The sequence below is a fragment of the Echinops telfairi genome, unplaced genomic scaffold (assembly GCF_000313985.2).
Source record: "Echinops telfairi isolate 266 unplaced genomic scaffold, ASM31398v2 ScPeMD7_3;HRSCAF=10, whole genome shotgun sequence".
Classification (NCBI taxonomy): domain Eukaryota; kingdom Metazoa; phylum Chordata; class Mammalia; order Afrosoricida; family Tenrecidae; genus Echinops; species Echinops telfairi.
In genome coordinates, this window is record NW_022103899.1 from 41,102,175 (window position 1) to 41,123,726 (window position 21,552).

At 40.8% G+C, this 21,552-nt stretch overlaps 1 protein-coding gene across 1 annotated transcript in view; it reads right to left on the reverse strand.

Annotated features, from left to right (window-relative positions):
- The window catches only part of ABCA12 (ATP binding cassette subfamily A member 12), a 190,896-nt gene that overhangs the window by 90,011 nt on the left and 79,333 nt on the right, over window positions 1-21,552 (reverse strand). The window contains exons 5-10 of the mRNA XM_030887512.1: window positions 21,203-21,388; window positions 19,120-19,298; window positions 13,978-14,090; window positions 7,350-7,425; window positions 4,120-4,238; window positions 3,001-3,107 (exon numbers count right to left, since the gene is read on the reverse strand). Of these exons, the coding sequence (XP_030743372.1) occupies window positions 3,001-3,107; window positions 4,120-4,238; window positions 7,350-7,425; window positions 13,978-14,090; window positions 19,120-19,298; window positions 21,203-21,388 (780 nt within the window). The remainder of the gene's footprint in view (window positions 1-3,000; window positions 3,108-4,119; window positions 4,239-7,349; window positions 7,426-13,977; window positions 14,091-19,119; window positions 19,299-21,202; window positions 21,389-21,552) is intronic.

Here is a 21,552-nt window from a genome sequence, read left to right on the forward strand (position 1 = left end):
CCATTTCCCCTCCTACCTCTCCAGCCCAAAGGAAGGGGAAGGGCAGATGAATGGAAGAGAGCAGAGAGAGTGAAAAGGCCCGGTTGAGAAGACAGGATGCTCGCACTATGTACAATGACTGTGTAGACACTTGAGCTTTGGGTCTGGAGACAAGGGCACATCTTGAAGTCTGGGGTGCTGGGGTGCAAGGACACACATACCTGGAAATTGGAGGTACACTACAGAGAAGCAGCCAATAACACGGCCCACCAGAAAGTCAGCCGATGTGGTGGGAGACCCATCATGAGCAGAAGAAAAGGCTTAGTTCTACATTCCAGTAAGCCTTTCAGATCAGAGGGTCCCTGGTGGCGCCGTGGCTGTGCATTGGGCCACTAAACTCAAGGTTAGCAGTTTAAAAACCACCAACAGCTCTAGCAGAGAAAGAGAAGGCTTTCCACTCCCTTAAATTAAAGAGTCACAGTCGTGGAACCCACAGGGGCAGTTCTGCCCTGTCTTACAGGGGCCATGAATCAGAATCGACTCAATGACAGGGAGTTTGGTTTGGGATACAGATACTTTGGATTTCTTTTCCAAAGTGTCCCCTTCACTGAACTCACTCACCCTGTTCACCCCCTTTCTCTGACTCTGGTCAAAATTTGGTCCCTCGTCTGAAGTCTTCCTTGTGAGTGAGATAAGAACCAAGGAGTGGGAGAGGCTCTCAACATTACCTGGTAACTTCTCTACCCATGAGAGATTGGTGGATTAAGGGAGAAGGTGAGGAGCCTATTTAAACTTTTTCAGGTGTTCTAGACAAACCAGTGTGGTAGTTGTATTTCTTCCCAATGTGGAGAAATTCTTGTAATCCATAGCTCTCCAATCAGAAAGTTACTCGCTCCACGAGAGACCAGGAAGAAAAAGAGTAGACAGCCATTTGGCCATCATCCTTATGCCCCATCTCACTGGGTGGCATGGTGTGTCAGTTCAAGCTCCTCAGTCACCCTGGAAGCTGTCTGCTCCTCCTAATGTCTGTCATGGCCACAATTCAAGATCTCATTGCTCTTGCTCTGTTGACTACGAACATAGCCTGCTTGGTTTCTCTCCCCCAGGAATCTCTTTCTAAAATGCCAATTTCACCTTCTTCAAATTGACTATATTCATGGTCAAAGTCAAACTCTTCAACTAAACCCTGAAAGGCTCCAGTTTTCTTCTGTAGCCCTCTATCCTATCTCTCTCTACTTCTTATTCCACCTTCTGCTCACGCTGTAGATACATAACTCCCAGCAGTCTATCTATACTTACTAGCCTGGTCCCCATCTCCCTCCTCTTACACACCCTGGTCCCTTCATCTGAAATGTGCATCTCCAACGCAGTCCTACATGGCCTCCAAGATACAGACAAACGATCTCCTCCATGAAGCTTCTTCCCTCCACCCCCATCCTTGCCATCTGTCAGCTACTCCACCTCTGAAAGAAAAATCTTGTCCCTCCACATCTGACATTTATTTCACAATATTATAACTGATAATCTGCTTTTCCATCTCCTCCACTGGATTGATTATAAGCGCTTTGGATTTAGCACAGATGATGGATGGGATGAATGAATGAGTGAGTTTGATAGGGACGCAGATGACAAAGTCACTAGCTGGACTGGGAAACAGGAAGAGAAAGGATAACATAAAATTACAGAAGGAATGCCATTTAAACTTGCCCTTGAAGAATGAGTAGAAGTTTTCCAGACGAAGGCAACACTCCCTTCTCATTTGCACGAACAAATTAAGGTAGTGCTAAATTAAGTACATTTGGAGTTTTGATTCATGTCGAAGAAGAAGGCTAACATGTAGGTTCTCTGACGAGCATATTTATTTGTAATCCACGTGGACATAATGTGCTGCATGCCTGCTTAATTATACCATATTGAATATACAGCAAGTCGTCCTGCTTGCCCTGAATAAACCAGTTCTAATTTTACTTTGTCTCTGGCTACATAAATCCAATTAAATCGCTGTTCTTACCAGGAAAGCTGCTTTCAAAATTTAATAGGGTTATTTAAAAGATAAAGTGAATTTCAGGATAACCTGTCTACTATATGCATGAGCTAAAACAGGAAAAATAGATAAATAAACATGAACTTCAAGTTTGAAATTGTCTTAGGGCGCTGTTGTGGATTGTATTATGTTCCCCCCAAATATATGGTGAACCCTAAACTCTAAGTCTTTGGTTATAAACCCATTTGAACAATTGTTGTCTTTTTCGTGTTAATGAGCCAGGATTCGTGTAGGGTGTGTTTTGGGTCAATCTCAGGAGACGTTCAAAGAGAAGAGAGTGGAGATCTCTAGGCAGCTCACCTAAGTAGAGTCTGAAGAGACAAAGACCTTCTTCCAGAGCCACCAAAGAGAAAGGCTTCCCCTTACAGCTGACACCCTGAGTTCAGCCTTGTAGCCTCCTAAACTGTGAGAAAATACACTTCTGTTTGCTAACCCCACCCCCTTGTGGCCTTTCTGTTCTAAGAGCAGTAGATCACCAAGACAGCGGCTCCCACTCCCCTTTCTTCAGCATCACGGCTTTCTAAGATGACAGAGCAGCCTCTGCTTCTGCGGCCCAATAGTCACACACAGAGAGGATGGACTTCTGGGATTGGGGGACTTTGTGCAGTCAAAAAAATTAGCTTTCAAAAATCACTTTTAGAGATGGAAAAGTCCAGAGCTCTCAAATTGGAAGTCATATTCTGAATATTCTTTCAAATGATCAAGCTTGGTGAGATAACTAGATTACTGGTCGCTTCCATATGTGCTTGCATAAATATTATAATTTGGCCCTTATAAGACATATATGAGGAGATGGTCACAATATGAACAGAATACTATTACACAGCCCCAGCACACTTTCTTCACCCACTGCCCAGGATGAATCCAGGGACAACTAGCATCAGTATTTACAACGCATCTGATTTTAAAATTGCGGCAAAGAATACATTCTGCCAGCGCTTGAGGATGCACTTCACTGTTTTCCTTCTGTGGCTTACTTTTGATTTCATGACTTCAGGAACTGAAGGGAGATAATCATCATAGGAGCCATTCTGAAGAAAAGATTCTTTAAGTCGAATTGTGGACTGCAGAAGCCTTAGATTTTCTGTAACGGAGAGAGAAACAGTTACCTAATATGAGGACCGCAAGGTCATTTAGGAAGCCCGTTTGAAAGTTACCTTAACCTTGACTTATTACTGAGTGTTTACTGAGAGAAAAGCCTCACTCAATCTAAACCTAAGATGAATAAAAATTTAAACCTTGGAGTTCATTATTTTTAAAATATTCATCGATGTTTTGCTTAGAGATAAAATATTGCTAGCAAAGGTGCTACACAGTTCTTAGCTCTTTATGAACAAAATATGCTTTTATTTTGGATTTTTAGATCCATCATTAGGTCAAAGCTTTCTGAGGCAAATAGGTTGTATAATAATCATATTCACAAAAATATGGCCTTTCAACCTTGATTAACTCGTGCTTGGTAAACAGAAAGCAGGCTGAAATATGTGTTAGGCTATTTGTTGACAGTAACTCACAGAAAAACTATTTTGGTGTAAAAAAACAAAACAGAGCAAAAAGCTAAGGGAGAAAATGTTCTTTCTGAGAAAAAGAAAATTAAGTAAAAGTAAAAAAAATGAACAAAGACTAGGAGGACCCATTTGAGTAAATTCAATCTTTGTGGCTGCCCATGTAGGCAGAATGTTGAAAATAGAGTGTGAGGACAGGTAAAATAGAAGTAAAAATAGTTTGCCCCCCAAATTCCTTTGTTATGCAATTTACATCTATTTCTGGAACTGTGTAGTATCATCCTTCACTTTTTTTGACAATCAAAGGCTTAGAAAGTGTCCCCAAAGGTTATATGAATACCTGAAGATACTGCACACTTGGAAAGTTTCTTCAGGTAGTAGCTATTATTTCAGCAGGAGCAACAAAGGTAATAGAATAATCACATGATTAAATATTCCCTCCATCCATCAAATCATAAATAGGAAATTTACAGAGAGAAATGAGGACATTTCTATTCTCTATGGTTTTTAAACAATCATTTTAAAAAAATGATTACTGCAAAACAGAACAAGGAACCAGGAGCAATGGTTGATTGTTAAAAGGAATGTTACCTTGGGGTCCCCAGGCCAAATTGTCAGTGATATTCCTCACACATGCCAGGTAAGGACTGTAAGGACTATCTGCTGAGACATTTAAGAGAGCATCTTCAAAGCTCTCCAATATGAGGAGTCTATAATGAAAAAGAAAACACAAAGATGAACAGTAAGAAGTCTCCAACTGCACAGAGCACAGGTAATTGGTTAGATGACAGATGGTCATTTAAATACACAGTCTCTATAGTCTCAGAGAAAGGATAGCACCCATTCCCAAGGCCTCCTACTGCTATTTAGATATGGCTTTGGTCAGAGACTCTTGATTATTTTACATGTAGTTGTCTTGGACTGTGGGACCTTTAGACAGTAAGTGGTCTTGTTATTTATCAAAGCCTCCTTGCGAGTAATCAATACTGATATCAATTCGCAAATGAAAGTCAGGAGATTATATTCTTGGAATAAATTTACTGGCTTACATAAAAGAAATATTTTTCAGGCAAAACCAGAAAGGGCCTGATCGAAGACAAAACTAACTGTGTTGTACAGGCTAACTATCACTGTATAATATCCAATCATACCTACATTGAGTTACGTTTCACGGACTGAGGCACCGCCCATGCATCAAATCAAATCTGTGTCCTACTAATGATCGTCTGTAGTTTCAATGTGCCCCAGGCATTGTCCTTACATTAGCAGCAACAACAAAATAAACAAAAAAGAACAGAGCCTAAGCAAATATTTTTGGAACACAAAATAGCTATCAGAATGCAGAGGGGAATGGGTCCCCATATTCGGAAGAAGGATCTAAGGATAAATTGGAAGGGGATATTTGGAGGGCAACTGGAGCTATGGTAACAACTATAGACCTACTAGCTCCTTTTTCAATTTTTGTGGAGAGTGTTCCATTTATTTTATTGACTATCATGGTAAGCATAGATTTTGAGATAGACTTATGTTTGTACAACTTGAAGCAATGATGCTTTTTTAAAAAAAAGTTCTGTTGTCCATCCCCTCCCTCTTCCCGTTACAAAATATCTAGCACTTGGATTGTGTATGTGTGTGCTACACTGTAGTTAAGAGCTGCTGAAAGGAGAAGTACCTAAGTAGAAGAGATAGAGGAAGCTCCCTAGAAGTTGACAGCCAACCAAGCCTCTACGAAGCATCTCCGGACAGGTACAGGTGGGGTGGTTCTCTCCTCATCTGTCCTTTACCTCTCGCTCACCTGGCCCTACTCTTTCCGATCCTGCCCTGGCTTTTTGGTGTACAGTTTCCTCTGTTGCTGCTACTACTGCCCAGAGGCCTTTCCATCCTGGCCCAGAACTCAACAGCAGCCTACTGGCTGAGCCTATGGGATGGGATGGCACAAGAGAGTTCCCCTGGTGAACTGTCCAACTTAAAATAGAGACCTGCTGGCCTAGGCATGACCTTGAGGTATCACCTAGGTCAGCCTTTTATTTTCATAAGGAGTATCTGATTGCCAGGGTTTTTGAGAATGGATTAAATAGACTTCAAAAATTAAGATTCCTCACCTGTACGCCATGGGGTAGGCATGAACACCCAATCATTCCTTTAAACCGCTTAGTCTAGGTCTCCGTTATACATAATCCTGCCTACTTCCCAAGAGTGTATAGAATAAAGGGACTGGGTGTGAATATTCAATAAAAATGATGATGTTGGAATAATAATAATGAGGAAGGCAATGAGGAAAAGGTATTTTTGAGAAACTTACTTTAGAAAATTCCAGACTCCCCCACTAAAAACAAAAACACACAAACACAAACCTGTGTCTCATGCTAGTATTGCAACTCTGTGATTATTTTCAGAGCCCTGGCAAGGAAGTCCAAAGGTAAGAAATCCCTTAATTTCATCAATCTCAACAAGAGCTGCCTTAGACGTATTGAATTCTCTCTAATAAACTGTCAGCTAGCTGTCAGCAACTAACTACACTTGCTGTGGAATGTGTAGTCTGAAGTGTTGGCATCATCAGTGCTGTGGGTGTTCCCAAGTGCTGAGGAAGATAGCTGGCGTCACCAGTAAGCGTTCAGTTGCCTCAATTCAAAAAGGTTTGTTTTGTGTGGGCGATATAAAGGGGATATGTTTTAAAGGCCAGGTATTTGGAACACGACAACTGGCTAAAGAAAAATCCCCGAGGGTTCTCAGTTGCTCCAGGATAGCAGGTGTTCCGCAGTAGCTGGTTGTCCCAGGAAAGGAGAACTCTCAAGTGCAAAAGAGGCGCACCTGCATCAGCCACCTGAAGCAAGGTGGGAGCTGAAACAGGAAGTGGCATTTATTTAAGGATTTTGCCTGGGACTTACCCAGATTAGGAGAATGGCTCATTAAATAATAACAAGTAGGGAAACAACTATGTCATTACATTTCAGAAAAAGAAAGGAGTGGTTTAAAAATGGGCCCTTCTGTCTGTTCTGATCTGTACAAATTCTCATTAACACAAAAACATGTCCTCTGGGACTGAAGTCAAAGAATTTCAATATGCAACTTATCAGGCAACCTTTACATAAGCATCTAGTCTCCAAATTTGCCTTGAACTGCAAGAATTCACCACTATCAGTTATTGCAGACAACTGTTTGCATTTCCTCCCATGACTGTGCAGCTAATTTAGGAATTAAAATGATGAACTAATAGAAAGTAACTTCAGATAATCAGCGATAGACTTGACTTTCTATTAGTGGTCGGTAGAAGCCATGATTGGCTTCTAACTATTCATTGGATGTCCAAATGACCCACGAGGTCCAGGATGAAATTGCTTGCAATTTGTCCCACCTGCACACGACTGGATGCAAACCAAGTTTTGCATGTCACTGGGTATAAAAAAAAATCAGATTTTTAAAAACAAACAAATAATAACAGTGTGAGAAAATGGGCATGTAAACTTCTTTCATGGAGAAAGATTTTATGAAAGGGTTTGAAACTGGATCCCTGACCAGATTTTCCTTCTAGAAACTGAGTGACCAGTCCAGGTCTTAGATAAAGTTCTGAGATCTTAGAATGAAAGAAGCGACCCTCCTGCTGCAGTACCAACAGAATAACCACCCCCCTCAAGTTTTCAACTTTACTGCGCTTGAACAATATCCTCTTCTGTAGTCAATAGAAGGGCAGTAGTTAAATCCCATTATCCCCATGGTCATCTGCATGGATAAGACATTGTATCTATGGATTGTTTTAACTGTTTCTTGAACCGAGTTGCCTACCACTTTAGAAACATCTACAAACCCATAAGGAGACTTACTGTGCAGCCAGGCTGGTTGGGGATAGCGTCTGTCTCTCATCCTCATTCCACAGATGGGTTGTATTGTGAGAGCCACCTAGATTAGCAACAATGACAGGGATGCAAAGTTATCATAGTTACTGAAATAATTTGTTTTGGTTTCTGATTTTGCTTAACAAAAATGACTGTGAGTTAAATGGATGCGCTGGAAGGGGCAGGAGCGCAGAAAATATTCAGACTTTTCCCCCCCAAAGGGTTTGACAAAAGATGGTTAAGCACTGTTTGTTGGAAACATCTAAGATATTTTTAGGAAATAGATACCCACTAATAAAGTAATCTCCATGGCCAAACTCCTGAATTTCTAAGAAATTCTTTTTCTGTGCATAAAAGCGTCACAGTATTTTATCCCAAGACCTGTAGCCATAGATGGCTCTTCAATACTATAATGAAGATTGACTAGCACGTGATGTGTTACTCAAACAAAGCCCATTTCAGTCTTATGGGTCATTGACTTCCCTGTTCTTTTATCTCTTGCCTTCAGTTGTCTAGGATGGAGCCTTAAGAGACAACTGCCATCACTAATCTATATTTTCCACCTTTCAAAGCAGCCCCTGAACTCAATTGAATGCAGCTGCGAATGAAAATTAGCTAATGTTAACAGAACCCTTCTGAGTGGTCTCACATAATGTGAAGGTATACAGTGCCAGAGGCAATCGCTCACTTGGGTCTAATGGAAGCCACCTGTGAAGATCTAATGCCACACCTTGAATTGGCCCAAGAAATCTAGCTGGCTGATTCAGCTTGCCGCACAAGGTTGCATCATAAAGAGTAAGTATGCAATGGCATTCATATTAAAATTGAGATGAAAATGATTTAAGTACCCAGTGCATAAATAAAACCACCATAAATCCATGCCTTTCTTCAACCCCGTTAGAAGAAATGTCATTGCCTATTTCCATCATCTCTTCAGCCACCACTCACTCCTTATAAATAAACCATTCCGTTTCAACGCTGTCAGATTTAATGTGGGCCTAATCAGTTTCAACAGAATGCTTTATTACCAATTTTCATAGCTCTTCCACTGTTTCTAGTTGGTACTTTCTAAAACCTTCTAGAAGATGCTAGTGTTAAGCTATTTGAACATGTCACACTTTCTGGTGCTGAGTGTTTAGTTTACTTAAGTAGTATGTGTTAAAAGGACTATCATAAAATTCAGAGCCTTCTTGCCAGGCATATCACTCATGTTTAAGTGCTGTTTGCACCATCCCAGTAAATGGCTGAGAAGCTGTTTAAATTTTTTTTGTTTTTGTTTTTACTCAGTCAAGTAGTTTTCAAGTTGCAGCTGAATATAGCACTGTATCTGTAAGTTAGAGAACAGGAATGCAAGTACCCTGAAGTACAAAGACATGATTAATGATGCTGATATCAGTTCTCTATTGGCATCCATATGCAGAGTAGCAGCCCTAGTGGCACTGGGTTGCTAACAGCACGGTTGGTGGTTCAAACCCACCAGCCAATTCACAGGGAGAAAAATGAGGCTGTTCGCCTCTGAAAATAATTTATGGTCTCAGGAGCATCCACTTGATGACAGTGTATAGTGAGTGTATTGAATATCGAATATCAAAGATAAATCTATACTAATGCTTAAGCTTTTGTCACATAGAATGCATAACATTGACTTTCAAGGATTTGTTTTGAAAACCTATGTGATGCTGAGCAAGTTAATTGGCATTTGCATACTGTGTGACTTTCTTTGTAGTTTGCTTCCTCATCAAGTTATCAAAATGAGTAATTAATGGAAACGAACTTCAGTGATAGATTTGCCCCTGAAGTTAAGTAGAGACTTTCCCCTCTGGCCACTACAAAGAATAAAGTTTGTTGGAAGAAAGAATGCTCTAAATAGGCTTTAACGAAGTGGAAAATGTTACAGACCTTTTGAAAGTGAAAGTCAACTCCCGTCCTAATTGGGGGGTAAGCAAAATTGAAAACCGCGGGGAAGCAAAATTTAAAAAGGCCCAAAAAAAAAAAAAAAAAAAACCAAGGGAAAAAAGAACCCCTTTCAACAACAAGGAAGGATTTCCCATCTAAAAACATCATTTCGTATAATTCAGTATTTTGAGAAAGCAAATTTCACTGAGTCAGAAAGGTAATCATTGATCTCAAAACTCTGGTGTTTATAAAAGGAAACATCAATGCACGTCAACTGTGTAACAGTGACCCCAGCTGGGGCAAAGCTGTGAACCAGACCCTGTCAGCCAGGAAGTTAGAGGATTATTTTCTTCCCAAGAATCTGTTAGCATCACCACCCTCAGCGTTGCCAAGGAAGCCACATTCCAAGCCTGAGGTGGGTTCACAATCGAGGTTGGATGGGAGATGGACACGGGGAAGGGGAGATAGGCAGAACACAGTGCAGGGAGGAAAGGGGTGGGTGCGTGACTGTAATCATGTTTGTCATGTGTGGTCTGGTGAGTCAAGTTTCATCGGGGCCTGAGTGGGCGGAGTTCTGAAGCTCAGGGGTGGCAGGTACTTGTATGTCCCAGTTAGACAGCCTATAAGCAAGGATGTATCCGTCACAGTAAATGTAAGTGAGGTAGCATCGAAACTCTGCTATGAGATCCTCCACCCTTCACTTCTAAGTATAAAATCAAGGGGGTGGGGGCTGCATTCACTTCATAAGTACAAAAATGAGACATAGGACCGCAGGTATACAGTGCCAGAGACCCCTGCCCTATTGAACTAGGGTTACCTGTTACCCTTCAATGACCGGTATGAGTTCTCGGAGAATTTTTCAAAGTTCTAGAAATTCTCTGGAAATTGACATATTATCACATTACACTCAGACTGAGGAACTCACAATGTGTGGAATTAGCAAACAAGCAAACGTTGGGCACATCAAAATTGATAAATGAAAACGCATCTCTTCAAGGTGTCTCATTTGCCAGAGTGATTAGCATATTCATGGATGTGAGACTGGTGATTACTGAATATTGAAAACTACGCTGCATGGTCCACCAAGAAAAGTGTTTTGTTGTCTCAGTTGACAAGAAACATCTGTGAAGTGCTGTTGCGCTTCTGAGGGTCTGTCGTTATATGTAAAAAACTGTAACTTTATCACTTTATATTAATTATAAGGTGTGAGTCTGAAGCTGAAAAGGAAGAGAATGTTAAGGGGACACTTGAAATCCTCACGTCTTTAAAAGACAGATGGAATTTTTAACAACACAGGGGAACTAATGAGTGTTTGTTGTGCACGGTTTGGTTCTCTGGCCTGAACTTTTTCTAAAGAGTAAGCCTTTTCCACCAAATGTTTATCAAGACCATTAAATTGAACAGCAATCAATCTTGTAAGCTAGCCATTGACTCTGTAATTGAAGATATAAAAACATGCTTAGAGTAACCGAGACTTGTATGCAGCAGTATGCTGGCTCCTCCACTGAGAATTCGTGAAAGCCTTTCCAAGCCTGGTTTTCATATGGAAGCCATAGTTTACGAGTCAGCAGGAACAATCAACGTGTGAAGTTCGCTACCCAGGAGCCCCCGTGGTAATCCACAGGAGAAGTCCACATCTTCAAAAATTGATAAACTCAAGAGATAGAGGGCGCAAGTCTAAAACCATTCAGAAACGATAAATGCTATGCATGCATATTACTTGGGAGGTAAAGATGTGTTCTTGAAGCCCTAAACCTCATGTATGCTTTGTATAAATAGTGTGCATGTGGTATATAAGGTCATGCAATAGGTCAGGTGATGACCATAAATGGTGTAAGTATAATAATAAAACCAAGAGACCTGTTTTTGATTACTTCCAAGTTGTTATAATTAGAAACCAGAAAGCAATTTTTGAAGAAAAAGAAATAGATTTTGGTAGATGTTCAAAAGATTTTCAGAGAGGGTGAAAACCCCAAAAGCCAACCTCACTGCCATCGAGTCAATGCTGACTCAGAGTGACCCCATGTGAGTTTCTGAGACTATAACTGTTTATGGGACTAGCAAGCCCAGTCTTTCTCCCACAGAGCTGCCGGGGGGTTTGAACTGTCGACCATGCAAATTGCCAAACAAATAACTGCTACACCCCCCAGGGCCCCTTTCAGAGAGGGTAAGGGTCGTGTTATTGTTTTGGAAGCCCTGCTCCATTTGAAAAAGACACACAGAGTCTCTTGCCAGGGGAGTAATGCTACACTGCACAGGTGACGCTTTCTGACCCACTGCAACGTGGCACTCCGTATTTTCCTGGAGACAGTCGACTTACCCGGGTTTTGTCCCAGTCTGATCACCACGATGCCTTTCCAGGATGGGTGTAACGTAAGGGCCTCTGCTTTTACCAATGAAGGATTCAGGCTGATTAAATAGTCATAAAGTTTGGAAATGAGGACAAGCAAGCAATCCCATTTAAGCGATTGCTCCGGAAACTAGACGTAGAACTCTATTTGCTGTGGCTTACTCCATGTTGTTTAGAGTTCACAATAAGGTAGAAGTTTAGTTTTATAAGGTAAGGGAAATAATTTGAACCTAAATGAAAAATTCTACAAAGCCACGCTCCCCCCACCCCCAGGGTTTTCTCCCTTACCCTGACTTTGGGAGAGCTGGAGAGCATGATTTTTGTCATAGCATATGGCCACCGAAGAGTCATCTCTTTGGGGACTGTGGGGGTGGGGTGGGCAGGAGTGGGAGGATTGGGAGCTGATAGCATTGATGATTGTATAACTCCACTCAATGGGATTAAACAAAAGAATTGTATGTGAATGGATATACTGGATTGTGTAAAATACGCCAATCAAAGTGGGTTTTTTTCTCTTTTTAAAAAGAGTAATCTCTAAGGAGCCCCGTGAAGCTAAGTGTTTGACTCTAAATCTACCACTGTTCTGTGGGAGAAAGACATGACTGTCTTGTCCTCTAAAGATTGCAACCTTCCACAATGCCCTAGGTGGGAATTATGAGTTGGAATTGACCTTATAGCAAATGACCCGGGTTTTGGTTTGAGAAAAACATCACCTGAAAACTGAAGACATGGAAATAATTTGTCCAGTGGCCTAACAGACCACGAGGACCCTAGAGAACGGAGGTGCCCCGCTGCCACTACCAAGGGCTTAGAAAGAGATCACATCAGACGGCCCTGGATAGCACGGGAGAAACTCATTCAGAAGCCCAGGCTGAGTGACTGCCTAGAGGCTGATAGAGCCCCAAGGCGATGACCCTGCAGCACCCTACAGGTCTAGGAGAGCACTAACCTACAGGAACTCCGTTTGTAATCAGATAACAGACAGGTCTATAGGGGAACAGCAACACTAGTGACATACATGCTCCTTGGAACAGTGTTTCCCAAAGTGGGTGGTCTCAGCCGCTGGGAAGTGCTGGGTGATCCAGAGGACTAGGAAAGCAGATGCCTACACTTTATCCTGCATACTCTGGTTCCTTTCCAGATAGTACCAGTCTTTGTTCTTTTACCAGAGGCGTACTGGACATGGAGCTATTTTGAGTTATAAATAGTCTACACTTTATCCTGGACCATGGGCTAGTACAATAGCTTTTCATTGTTAGGGGCTCTGAGTAACAGTTTTTTCTGTAAAGGTGGTGGGGGTGGGGGGTTGGCCAAACATGTGTGTGACCCTATGCCTTAGAATGATCAGCTGTGGAAAGTCCAGGGGTAGCATTTACCCACTGGAGGAGCCCTGGTGGTGTAGTGGTTACACGTTGGGCTGTTATCCGAAAGGTCAGCAGTACGAAACCACCAATCATTTCTAGAGAGAAAGATGAGGCTTTCTACTCCCTTCAAGAGTTATCATCCCAGAAGTCCACAGGGCAGTTCTACCCTACCCTTGTAGGCTCACTAGGAGTTGGAATGGACTGGATGGCGTGAGGGAGCACGGATGAGAGCAATAAAACTACCTGAAAGACGCGGAAGTGCCTGGCAAGACCATGAACAATGAACACCAACAACTCCGTCTTGAAAGAAAATGAAAGTCCTGCACGGCCCAGCAGAAATGCTGAGTCTCAACAAAGAAGTCAACAAATGGCCTAGGAGCCACCCCAGAGAGCCTGGGGGACCCTGATAAGACCCAGAATGACATCAAACGGTCAGCTGAACTGCCTATATAAGCCGGGAAGAAAGGCTGAGAACTCAGAGAGCTAGGAACCAAGGAGACATCAACTCCTGCTCTCTCCAACTCTACCCAGATAAGTACACAGATGAAGGCAAGGCTTAACGGGACTATCATGCTGAATGAATTGTGTGTTACCCTCACAGTAATCATTTAGGTTAGTTTTAAGATTGTTAAGATTGTTTGATGTACGTTTGCAGCGAATAAACCGAGCATTTGAAAATGTTAAAGAGCCTTAAGTAATTATTTATCCCGCCGCTCGTGACAAGCATTTACCGAAGAACAAAATCCAGAAGATTGAGGAAATCAGGAGTGATAGAGGTGGTAGAATAAGTACTGTTGCCTCGAAGTGATTGGAATGAATTAGACAAAGTCAAATGTATGTATAAAACCTGTCCTCTGCTCTGTAAACCTTCACCCAATTCAAAATAAAAAGTAAAAAAATAAATAAAAGAATCACCACCTATAAGTGATTGTTCAGTTGCACTCTTTTATATTTCTAACAGACTTTGTGGTACCAAATACAATACAGTAAGATGGAAATAAAGTACCTTCCGCATTGGAGTCTAGAGTTTTCAGCAGATGTTGCACTGACGTCTGAAGGGTTGTGAAGCCTTTGTTAGTGGTGACACGTGGATACCCCTTCTGCACAGCCAGCAGAGCACTAACGAGTGGAAAAACAATTAAACCAGATTGCATTTCAAGGTTTGCAGACAGAAACAAAAGGTTACCCCAGGAGAGAACGGCAACCGGATGCAACATGCATCTTATAACATAAGAGACAAGATGCTGCTTCTTTGTCATCGAATGACTTGTTTGTTCATGCACTATGCCCAACAAAATATTCTTGATCCAAGACAGGACCCTCGATAGCTCCAGGATTCTGAAGCCTCAAGACCCCTGCCCCCTCCACCCCCACCCCCGGGTCTTAAGGTAAAAGAGCAAGGTTGAGTGAAATTTCATACTTTTCTGGGCTTAGGAAAACCAATCAATTCATTTTTTAAAATTAGTTAAATAGAAAAATTAAATATTGGAAATCATTTTCATTAAAATCAAATCCAGGTAAATGATCATTGGAGGACTAATTATTATTTAAGCATTTGATAAATATTTACCTTGGGCTGTACAAATGGTAACATTTGGGGGGAAAAAAAAGAATATTGATTGTCTCTGTTAATAACCATTCCATCCCCCCAAGATCCAAAAACAGCTTCACAGTAATGCCCAGCTAGCTGCCATTGCCCTCCTCGGAAGTTTTCCCTCTATGTTATGAGTAAGTCGGGGAAGTTTGACACCGGAGATCGACAATCAGCAAATTTACGAGTGCTTTCGTCCGCTGAAGGCTGCACCGTTGGCATAGTGGGCTATGCCGCTAACTACAAGGTCCGCAGCTCAAATCCACCAGCTGCTCTGTGGGAGAAAAATGAGACTTTCTGTTCCCATAAAGAACTACAGTCTCAAAAGTCCATGGAGACAGAGCTCATCTGTCCGACAGGCTTGCTGTGAATTGGATTAGGCTTGGTGGCAATGAGCTTTTTTTTTGAGTATTTAGTCCACATAAAGGAGACTGGTAGCTTCATGGGCTCGGCACTGAGCTATTGGCTAGCCACCGGTGGCTCAGTCAGAGAGCGATGAGACAGTCTGGTCCCATCTCAGAAACCCAAAGAGGCAGTTCTACTTTGTCCTATGGGGTCAGAATCACCTTGATGGCTGTGAGCATTTTTTCTTCTTTTCTTTCTTTTTTTTTTTGTTAGTCTGTTAGACATGTTCAAAATGTAATTAGTTACTTAGGAAATGCTTTCTTATCCTTTTACACTCAAACCAACTTACAGTTACCAACTCGCATCACTATGCCGACAGGGCTCCAATCCTCTTATAGTCACTAGGAAGTTTTTTAAAGGCTTGTATTTCTCAAGCTCACCTGAGTTGCACAAATACCATGGTTCATATCCAACAACCAAGGCGGAGCCAATCCTTTAATTTACTTAAGCAGTAACTCTAGCAAAAGGCTTACGCTAACAATTTGCCATTGGGACGTGGAATGTAGTACAAATCAGCTAATATTTCCCCCCACCATATGATGGGTATGTAATTTCATGATATTCTATCATATTTTGAAATTTTAAAATTCAGATTGAGGACATTTTAATTTTATCATACTGAAATGAATGAAAAGTGGTTTAGCGAGGTGGCTCACTAGGCCCCTCTAGCTAGTTTGTAATGAGCCCTGGGGGCACAGTGGCCACACATTGACCTGCTAACCAGAAGGCCAGAGGTTCAAGCTCACCAGCCACTCTGGGAAAAGGATGAGTCTGTATGTTCCTGTGGAGATTTGGAGCCTCAGAAACGCAATGTAAGGTCAATATGAGTTGGGATGGCAGTGGACTAGGGAGGGGACTTCAAACATTTTGAGGGGAAATCTAATTAAAAGATAATTTCATTTTTCTAGGAACTCTTGAATCTCCCTCATAAGTACACATGTACACCCATGCATAGGCTAGTCATTTTACTCAGCTCTTTAATCATTCCCTAAAACAGGTTTTACTGCCCCTGTTTTGCACATGGGAGAGCTAGAGTTCAAACAAGTCAAATAACAAATATAAAGTTATCCAGTTAATGATAAAGATGTAGTGCAAGGGGTCTACTTAATTTTGAAGATTGTTCTTCCATCTATCATTTTCCTTCTGATAGAAAGACTTTGCCACAAGATGGCAGCAGATGAGGGCAGGCCGGTCAACCCAGAGTCCATGGCGTAGTGAACATGCTACCCGGGAGCTCTATGTGCCACACTTTCCCTACATAGTTTCCTCTCTGTTCTATACACATGACTATGGAAACTTCAGGAGGCTTTAGATTTGCTCCAAAAGTTTCCTGGAAACCATGGAAACCAGCCTGGACTTCCACCGATCACTTATCTCTTGTTCTCAATCAACTCCTTCAAAGACAATGCTTGACAGTCCTTTAAAAACTGTCAGTATTATTGTTATCAACAGCATTAGTCAAATGACAATAGAACAGGGCTTCTTCAAACAGAACAGGACTTCGAAAATAGTAACACTACCCTCACCCTCTCTGAAATCTTTGGAAACATCTATCAAAATACGTTTCTTTTAGTTCAAAAATTATTTTCCTGTTTTTATCATAGCAACACAGAAGTAATCCAAAACAAGTATCTTGCTTTTATTGTTATACTTACAACATTTATGGTCATTCACTGACATACCCTACTGCATAATGCTATTCAATGCTATATAATTGTAGTTTAACTTTTAAATGAATTAAAATAGCCATGGTGCAATGTTTTTCTTATGCTATTTACTCCACCCAAATAATTGCCTCATTTTTTTTTGTATCTTCTGTTTTACACTGACTATTATTATTTGGAGATTTATAAAATATTCATTGTTCTTATTGTTAGAGCAAACCTACTGAGGAATAATTCATTTATAGTAATATGCACTTATTTTCAGTGTACAGTTCAGGGAATTTTGACAAATATAAACCTCATGTAACTACCAAGAACATTTCTATCTCTCCAAAATAGTTTTCTCATGCTTCTAATAATTGTCCCAAGAGACAATGGGCCGACTTCTATCACCATAATATAGACCTTTACATAAATAGAATAACTCAGTACCTACCTATACATATATTATGTATTATTTTTTTTGGGGGGGGTCTGGATTCTTTTGCCAGCATAACATTGACAAGTTTCATAAAGTTGTGTGTATCAAAAATCTGTTTCTTCATATTGTGGATAAAATTTCATTGCATGAAGAATTATAATTAGGCCACAATTTCATTCTTTTAATATCACCCCCTCCCCCAACACTTAGCTATGATGAACAAATTGGTTGTGAATACGGGCATATAAATGGTTATGTGAGACTACGCATTTGTCTTCTTGGGTAAATGTCTAATAATAGAGTGCTGTGTCAGATGGATCTATTTTTTTGCACTGTATTTGAAACTCCCTTACTGCTTTTTAACTGGTCACATCAGTTTGTTGTCGAACTTGCAACCTAGGGGGGTTTGGGTTCTTGCCAACACTTAGGCTGCCCAGCTTCTTAAAATGTACCCATTCCCAGGGGTCTGCAGTGGCACCTTGGTGTGGTCTGAATTTTATTTTGACTTTTTTCTTGCTGCACTCTACAATGCAAATGATTAGTTCTCTTTTAATTGATCCACACATTTGCTTTCTATCAAAGACTATAAACTAGAGGAAACAGGATCAAGCATGAAGGTTCTGGGAGAGTGAGATTTTTCCCATGAGCTAAAATGAGAACATATCCAGAGAACAAAATTCCTGACATCTTGATTCACCTGTGCTTTAGTTATGACATGGGATAATGGACAGCATGGGGAACCTGAAATCAGATTTTTGGGGGTTCAGGTACTGAGTCTTTTTGTTGGACTTGAAAACATTAGGTAGGTCATGTAACCCCATGGGGTTTGCTTGCTATTAGGTAAAACAGGGATGTCTGTCATCTCAGTATGAATGCATGTTGTGGGAATCAGAGAGATTACCAATATAATATCTTTAACAAACAAAGGCTCTTGCCAATCTTCCCAGGAAGATGAGAACAGCTGTGTCTAGTGCATGAGACATTGAAAACAGAGTCCACCGTGCTCTTAATGACATATTAGAGAAATTGTTTAATTTAGTTTTGGAATTAGGAAATCCAACTTCAAATCCTCCTGGCTGCATGATCAGCAATGACTTAAACTTTATGATCCTTTGTTACTTCATTTGTAAAATAAATAATAGGCTTGTGGTAAGGCTCAATAAGGGTCTAATAAAGTCCCTGGCATGTAATAGGCACTTGATAATTGATAGTTGTTTTCTTTTAGTGAGCATTCTCAAATTAACTGGCCAGGACAGTCAGAGTAAATCTTGTCCATGTGTTTCTCAGTACTAAGAGGAATCCATTAAAATTTGTCCCACTGGAACCAATGGGGTGGGTTCGAACCTGCAATTGCAAAACACGGAAGCCACCTAGACTCCTTTGAGAGATTATTTACAGGCTGGCTACCTAAGAGGGAAGTGAATTCCTCCAGAGGTTGTTGATACAAAACTCTAACCAACAGTGTTGATTTATAGTAGATGATGCCAAGTGGCATCCAACCCAATCTTTCCTTCTTTGGACGTTTAAATGCTATATGCACCAAACCAAACTCATTGCCTTGAGTCAATGTCACCACATAGAGGCCCTATAAGACAGGTAGAACCACCCCTGTGGGTTTCTGAGACAGGAGTAGAAAACCCTATCTTCCCCCCTCGGGGTGGCTGGTGGCTTTGAATGGATGACTGTAGAGTTAGCAGGTCCACATAGAAAGACTATGCCACCAGGCTCCACGGACGGAGCCCAGACTACTGTGTCCGTTTACTGTTGGTTCGCACTGTGCAGCTCCTGCACAGCAGCCTCGTGGCTGCACCACCATTAAGCCTGGTGTTCCCCCTTGCTTCCTCATGAACACTTCATCTAAAACCTCCGGAGCACCCAAAGACATGCTGCTTCTTTGCCCGATGAATACATTCACCGTTCATGCTTAAATCTGCACTACGGCTCCGAAGAACTCTCTGTGTTGTGGTTTAAATGACCTCCCTAACGTGTGGTCCTCACAAACAACATGAACATTGTTTTTCTCTTTGTGAACCATACAACATGACGTAACTCTTAACATTAAATTACCTGCTTGCTTTTTGGAGAACATCAAATACATCTCTCAGGGTTGCAGTATTCTGAAATGCGTTCGGAAAACTAGAGAGGACCTGCCACACGGCGGTCTGCTTCTGCAGCTCTGAGAAGAAGGACAGCGCTTTGACCATTTCTTGAAACATCACTTTCTGATTGTTGGGATCACCTGATATCTAAAAGCACAAAAGCAGAGAGGTCAGCACTGAGATTTCAGCATGGGTGTTCGCAAAGCTTGATGCCGATGACAGTAGCCAATGTCTAGATTCTGTACATAAACAATTCTTACAGAGTTCTATGAAGTTTGAACTCATTTTTTAATTTGGTAAAACAATAACTATTTAGAGTGCTCTTACCAATAATTGGTTGTTTTCTTTTCTATCATGCCAGAAATGGACACACTTAAAGTTTTGTTATTAAAGCTCTTCTCATACAAAATATGAAGAGCTTCAAAATGTCCATGGGAAAAATGTCATGATCTTTTTAATGTTGTTGGCAATGAACTTTTTGAAGCCCTTTCATATTCTAAAGTGTGTATTTGAAATTTATTTCTGAAAAATGCTAGCTGCTGAGTAATATTAGTACACACACATAGACATGCATACACTTTATATGTACTCATGCATATGCATGAAACCCTTGCTATTATAATTACGCCTTTGAGTTCAAACAAATATTTCCAAAGTTTTGTTGCTGTAGCAAGAAATTTGTTACAATAAATTACTTACAGTGTGTAAACCTATGTAACCCACTTTTCAGTACAAATCATTGTAATGACCATTGTACTATAAACACAGACAAAATTCATGATCATTTTTTGCTTCCTCTAGACCACAGGATCCAGCCAATACCTTCAAAGATAAAGTATTTTCTTCATTATAGTCTCTCACTCGTGCTAGTTAAACTAAGTATTCCATCACCATAATTCGAAGACTTGCTGAAAATAAGGTTTTGGACAGTGTATTCTTGACCCCACCTTCTATTCTCCACAATTGCTGACTTTAGTAAGAAAAGATTGTAAGTGTTTTCTATGCTGATTGGAGTCTTTATACCAGTGTCTCCAGTCCTGTCCATTCAGAAATTTCAGATTACTGAAAGGTAATTTACACAGTCAGTACTTGATAAGAATCATTTCCAATAAGGTAGAAAGAATCGGGGAATGGACATGCTTCATTTTCTGCTGTCAATAAAATGTCAGGGTAATTGTTAGTATTTTGAGGAGCTTTCATTTTATTTGGATTTTGAGGGGTTTTAAAAAATTAAATTTAGCTGGTGTGGGTCTGAGATTCACCACTGTAGCTTCAGGTCCTTGGAGTCCCATGGCACAATGCTGCTGGTTCTAATGGAGAACACCGTGGGTACGTTGGAGTCATTCCCACCTCACAGCCGCCCTCTGTGCACTGCCCGGTCCTGCCCCTCCTCACAATTGTTACCTACAATCCCATTGGTGCAACACTATTTCAGTTCAAATCACATCACTGAGAATCGTCCTCTTTTATGCTGCACGCTACATTATTGGGCATTCTGTCTGCTGGAGAGGGACGTAGGATTCCATCAAAAGCTAGCTTTTCAAATCAGGTTTGATGCCAGTTAGGAAAATGAAAAGGAATTTCTCATTCTTCTAACTGCCGGTGGTTTGTTGGTTGGTTGTTTTTGTTTATTTTTGGCTCTGAGAGTTTAGCTATTATGCTGACAACATTGTTGAGTCATCTTATTTTAAAGCCCTTCAAGAAAATGGTAAGTCTTCATTTACCATAGAGCAAAGCAAGATGATATTTCCTCAGGTGTTCCTACGTTATGATTTTTTTCAGCAATATTGAAATTGCTTCAATCCTTGGACGTTAGACTAATAATTGGGCAGTGCTTTGGATGAAACGTGGTGTTCAAATCTCTGAGTCAGGAATCCAAGAGGTACACGGACATTCCCATCAGGATTTCTCAGTTCACAAGGGTGACAGAATTGCTCTTTGACTCACGTTGAGTCGTTTAATGGAGTCAAGGATGGAAACAATATATACTTGTATACCTCCATTATTGTTTACAAGGTCTTTGATCACATTATTAAAACATCCACACTCACCTGAGAGATCTGGTTTCTTAGTTCTTGGAGAGACGCCTCTAAAAGGGACATGTTGGAAACGCAAAACTTATTAAAAATATTCTTTCCTAGCATGGTCCAAGAGAAGGCATAATCACCCTGGTATGTCGGATAACTTTCACAGAGTTCTCTTCGTATTTCTTCTGAAGTTGAATTTTGTTTTAACAGCTAAAAAATGTGTGACAAAAATAGGACAATAATTTTAGTGTATATAGACATCCACATTTTCTAATCTCCAATGGAATGGACTTGTTTTCACAAAAGCCATTTTAAGGCCTTGCATTATACCCACTAGGAAAAGAACAGAAAAACACATTGGGCTAACCCATGAA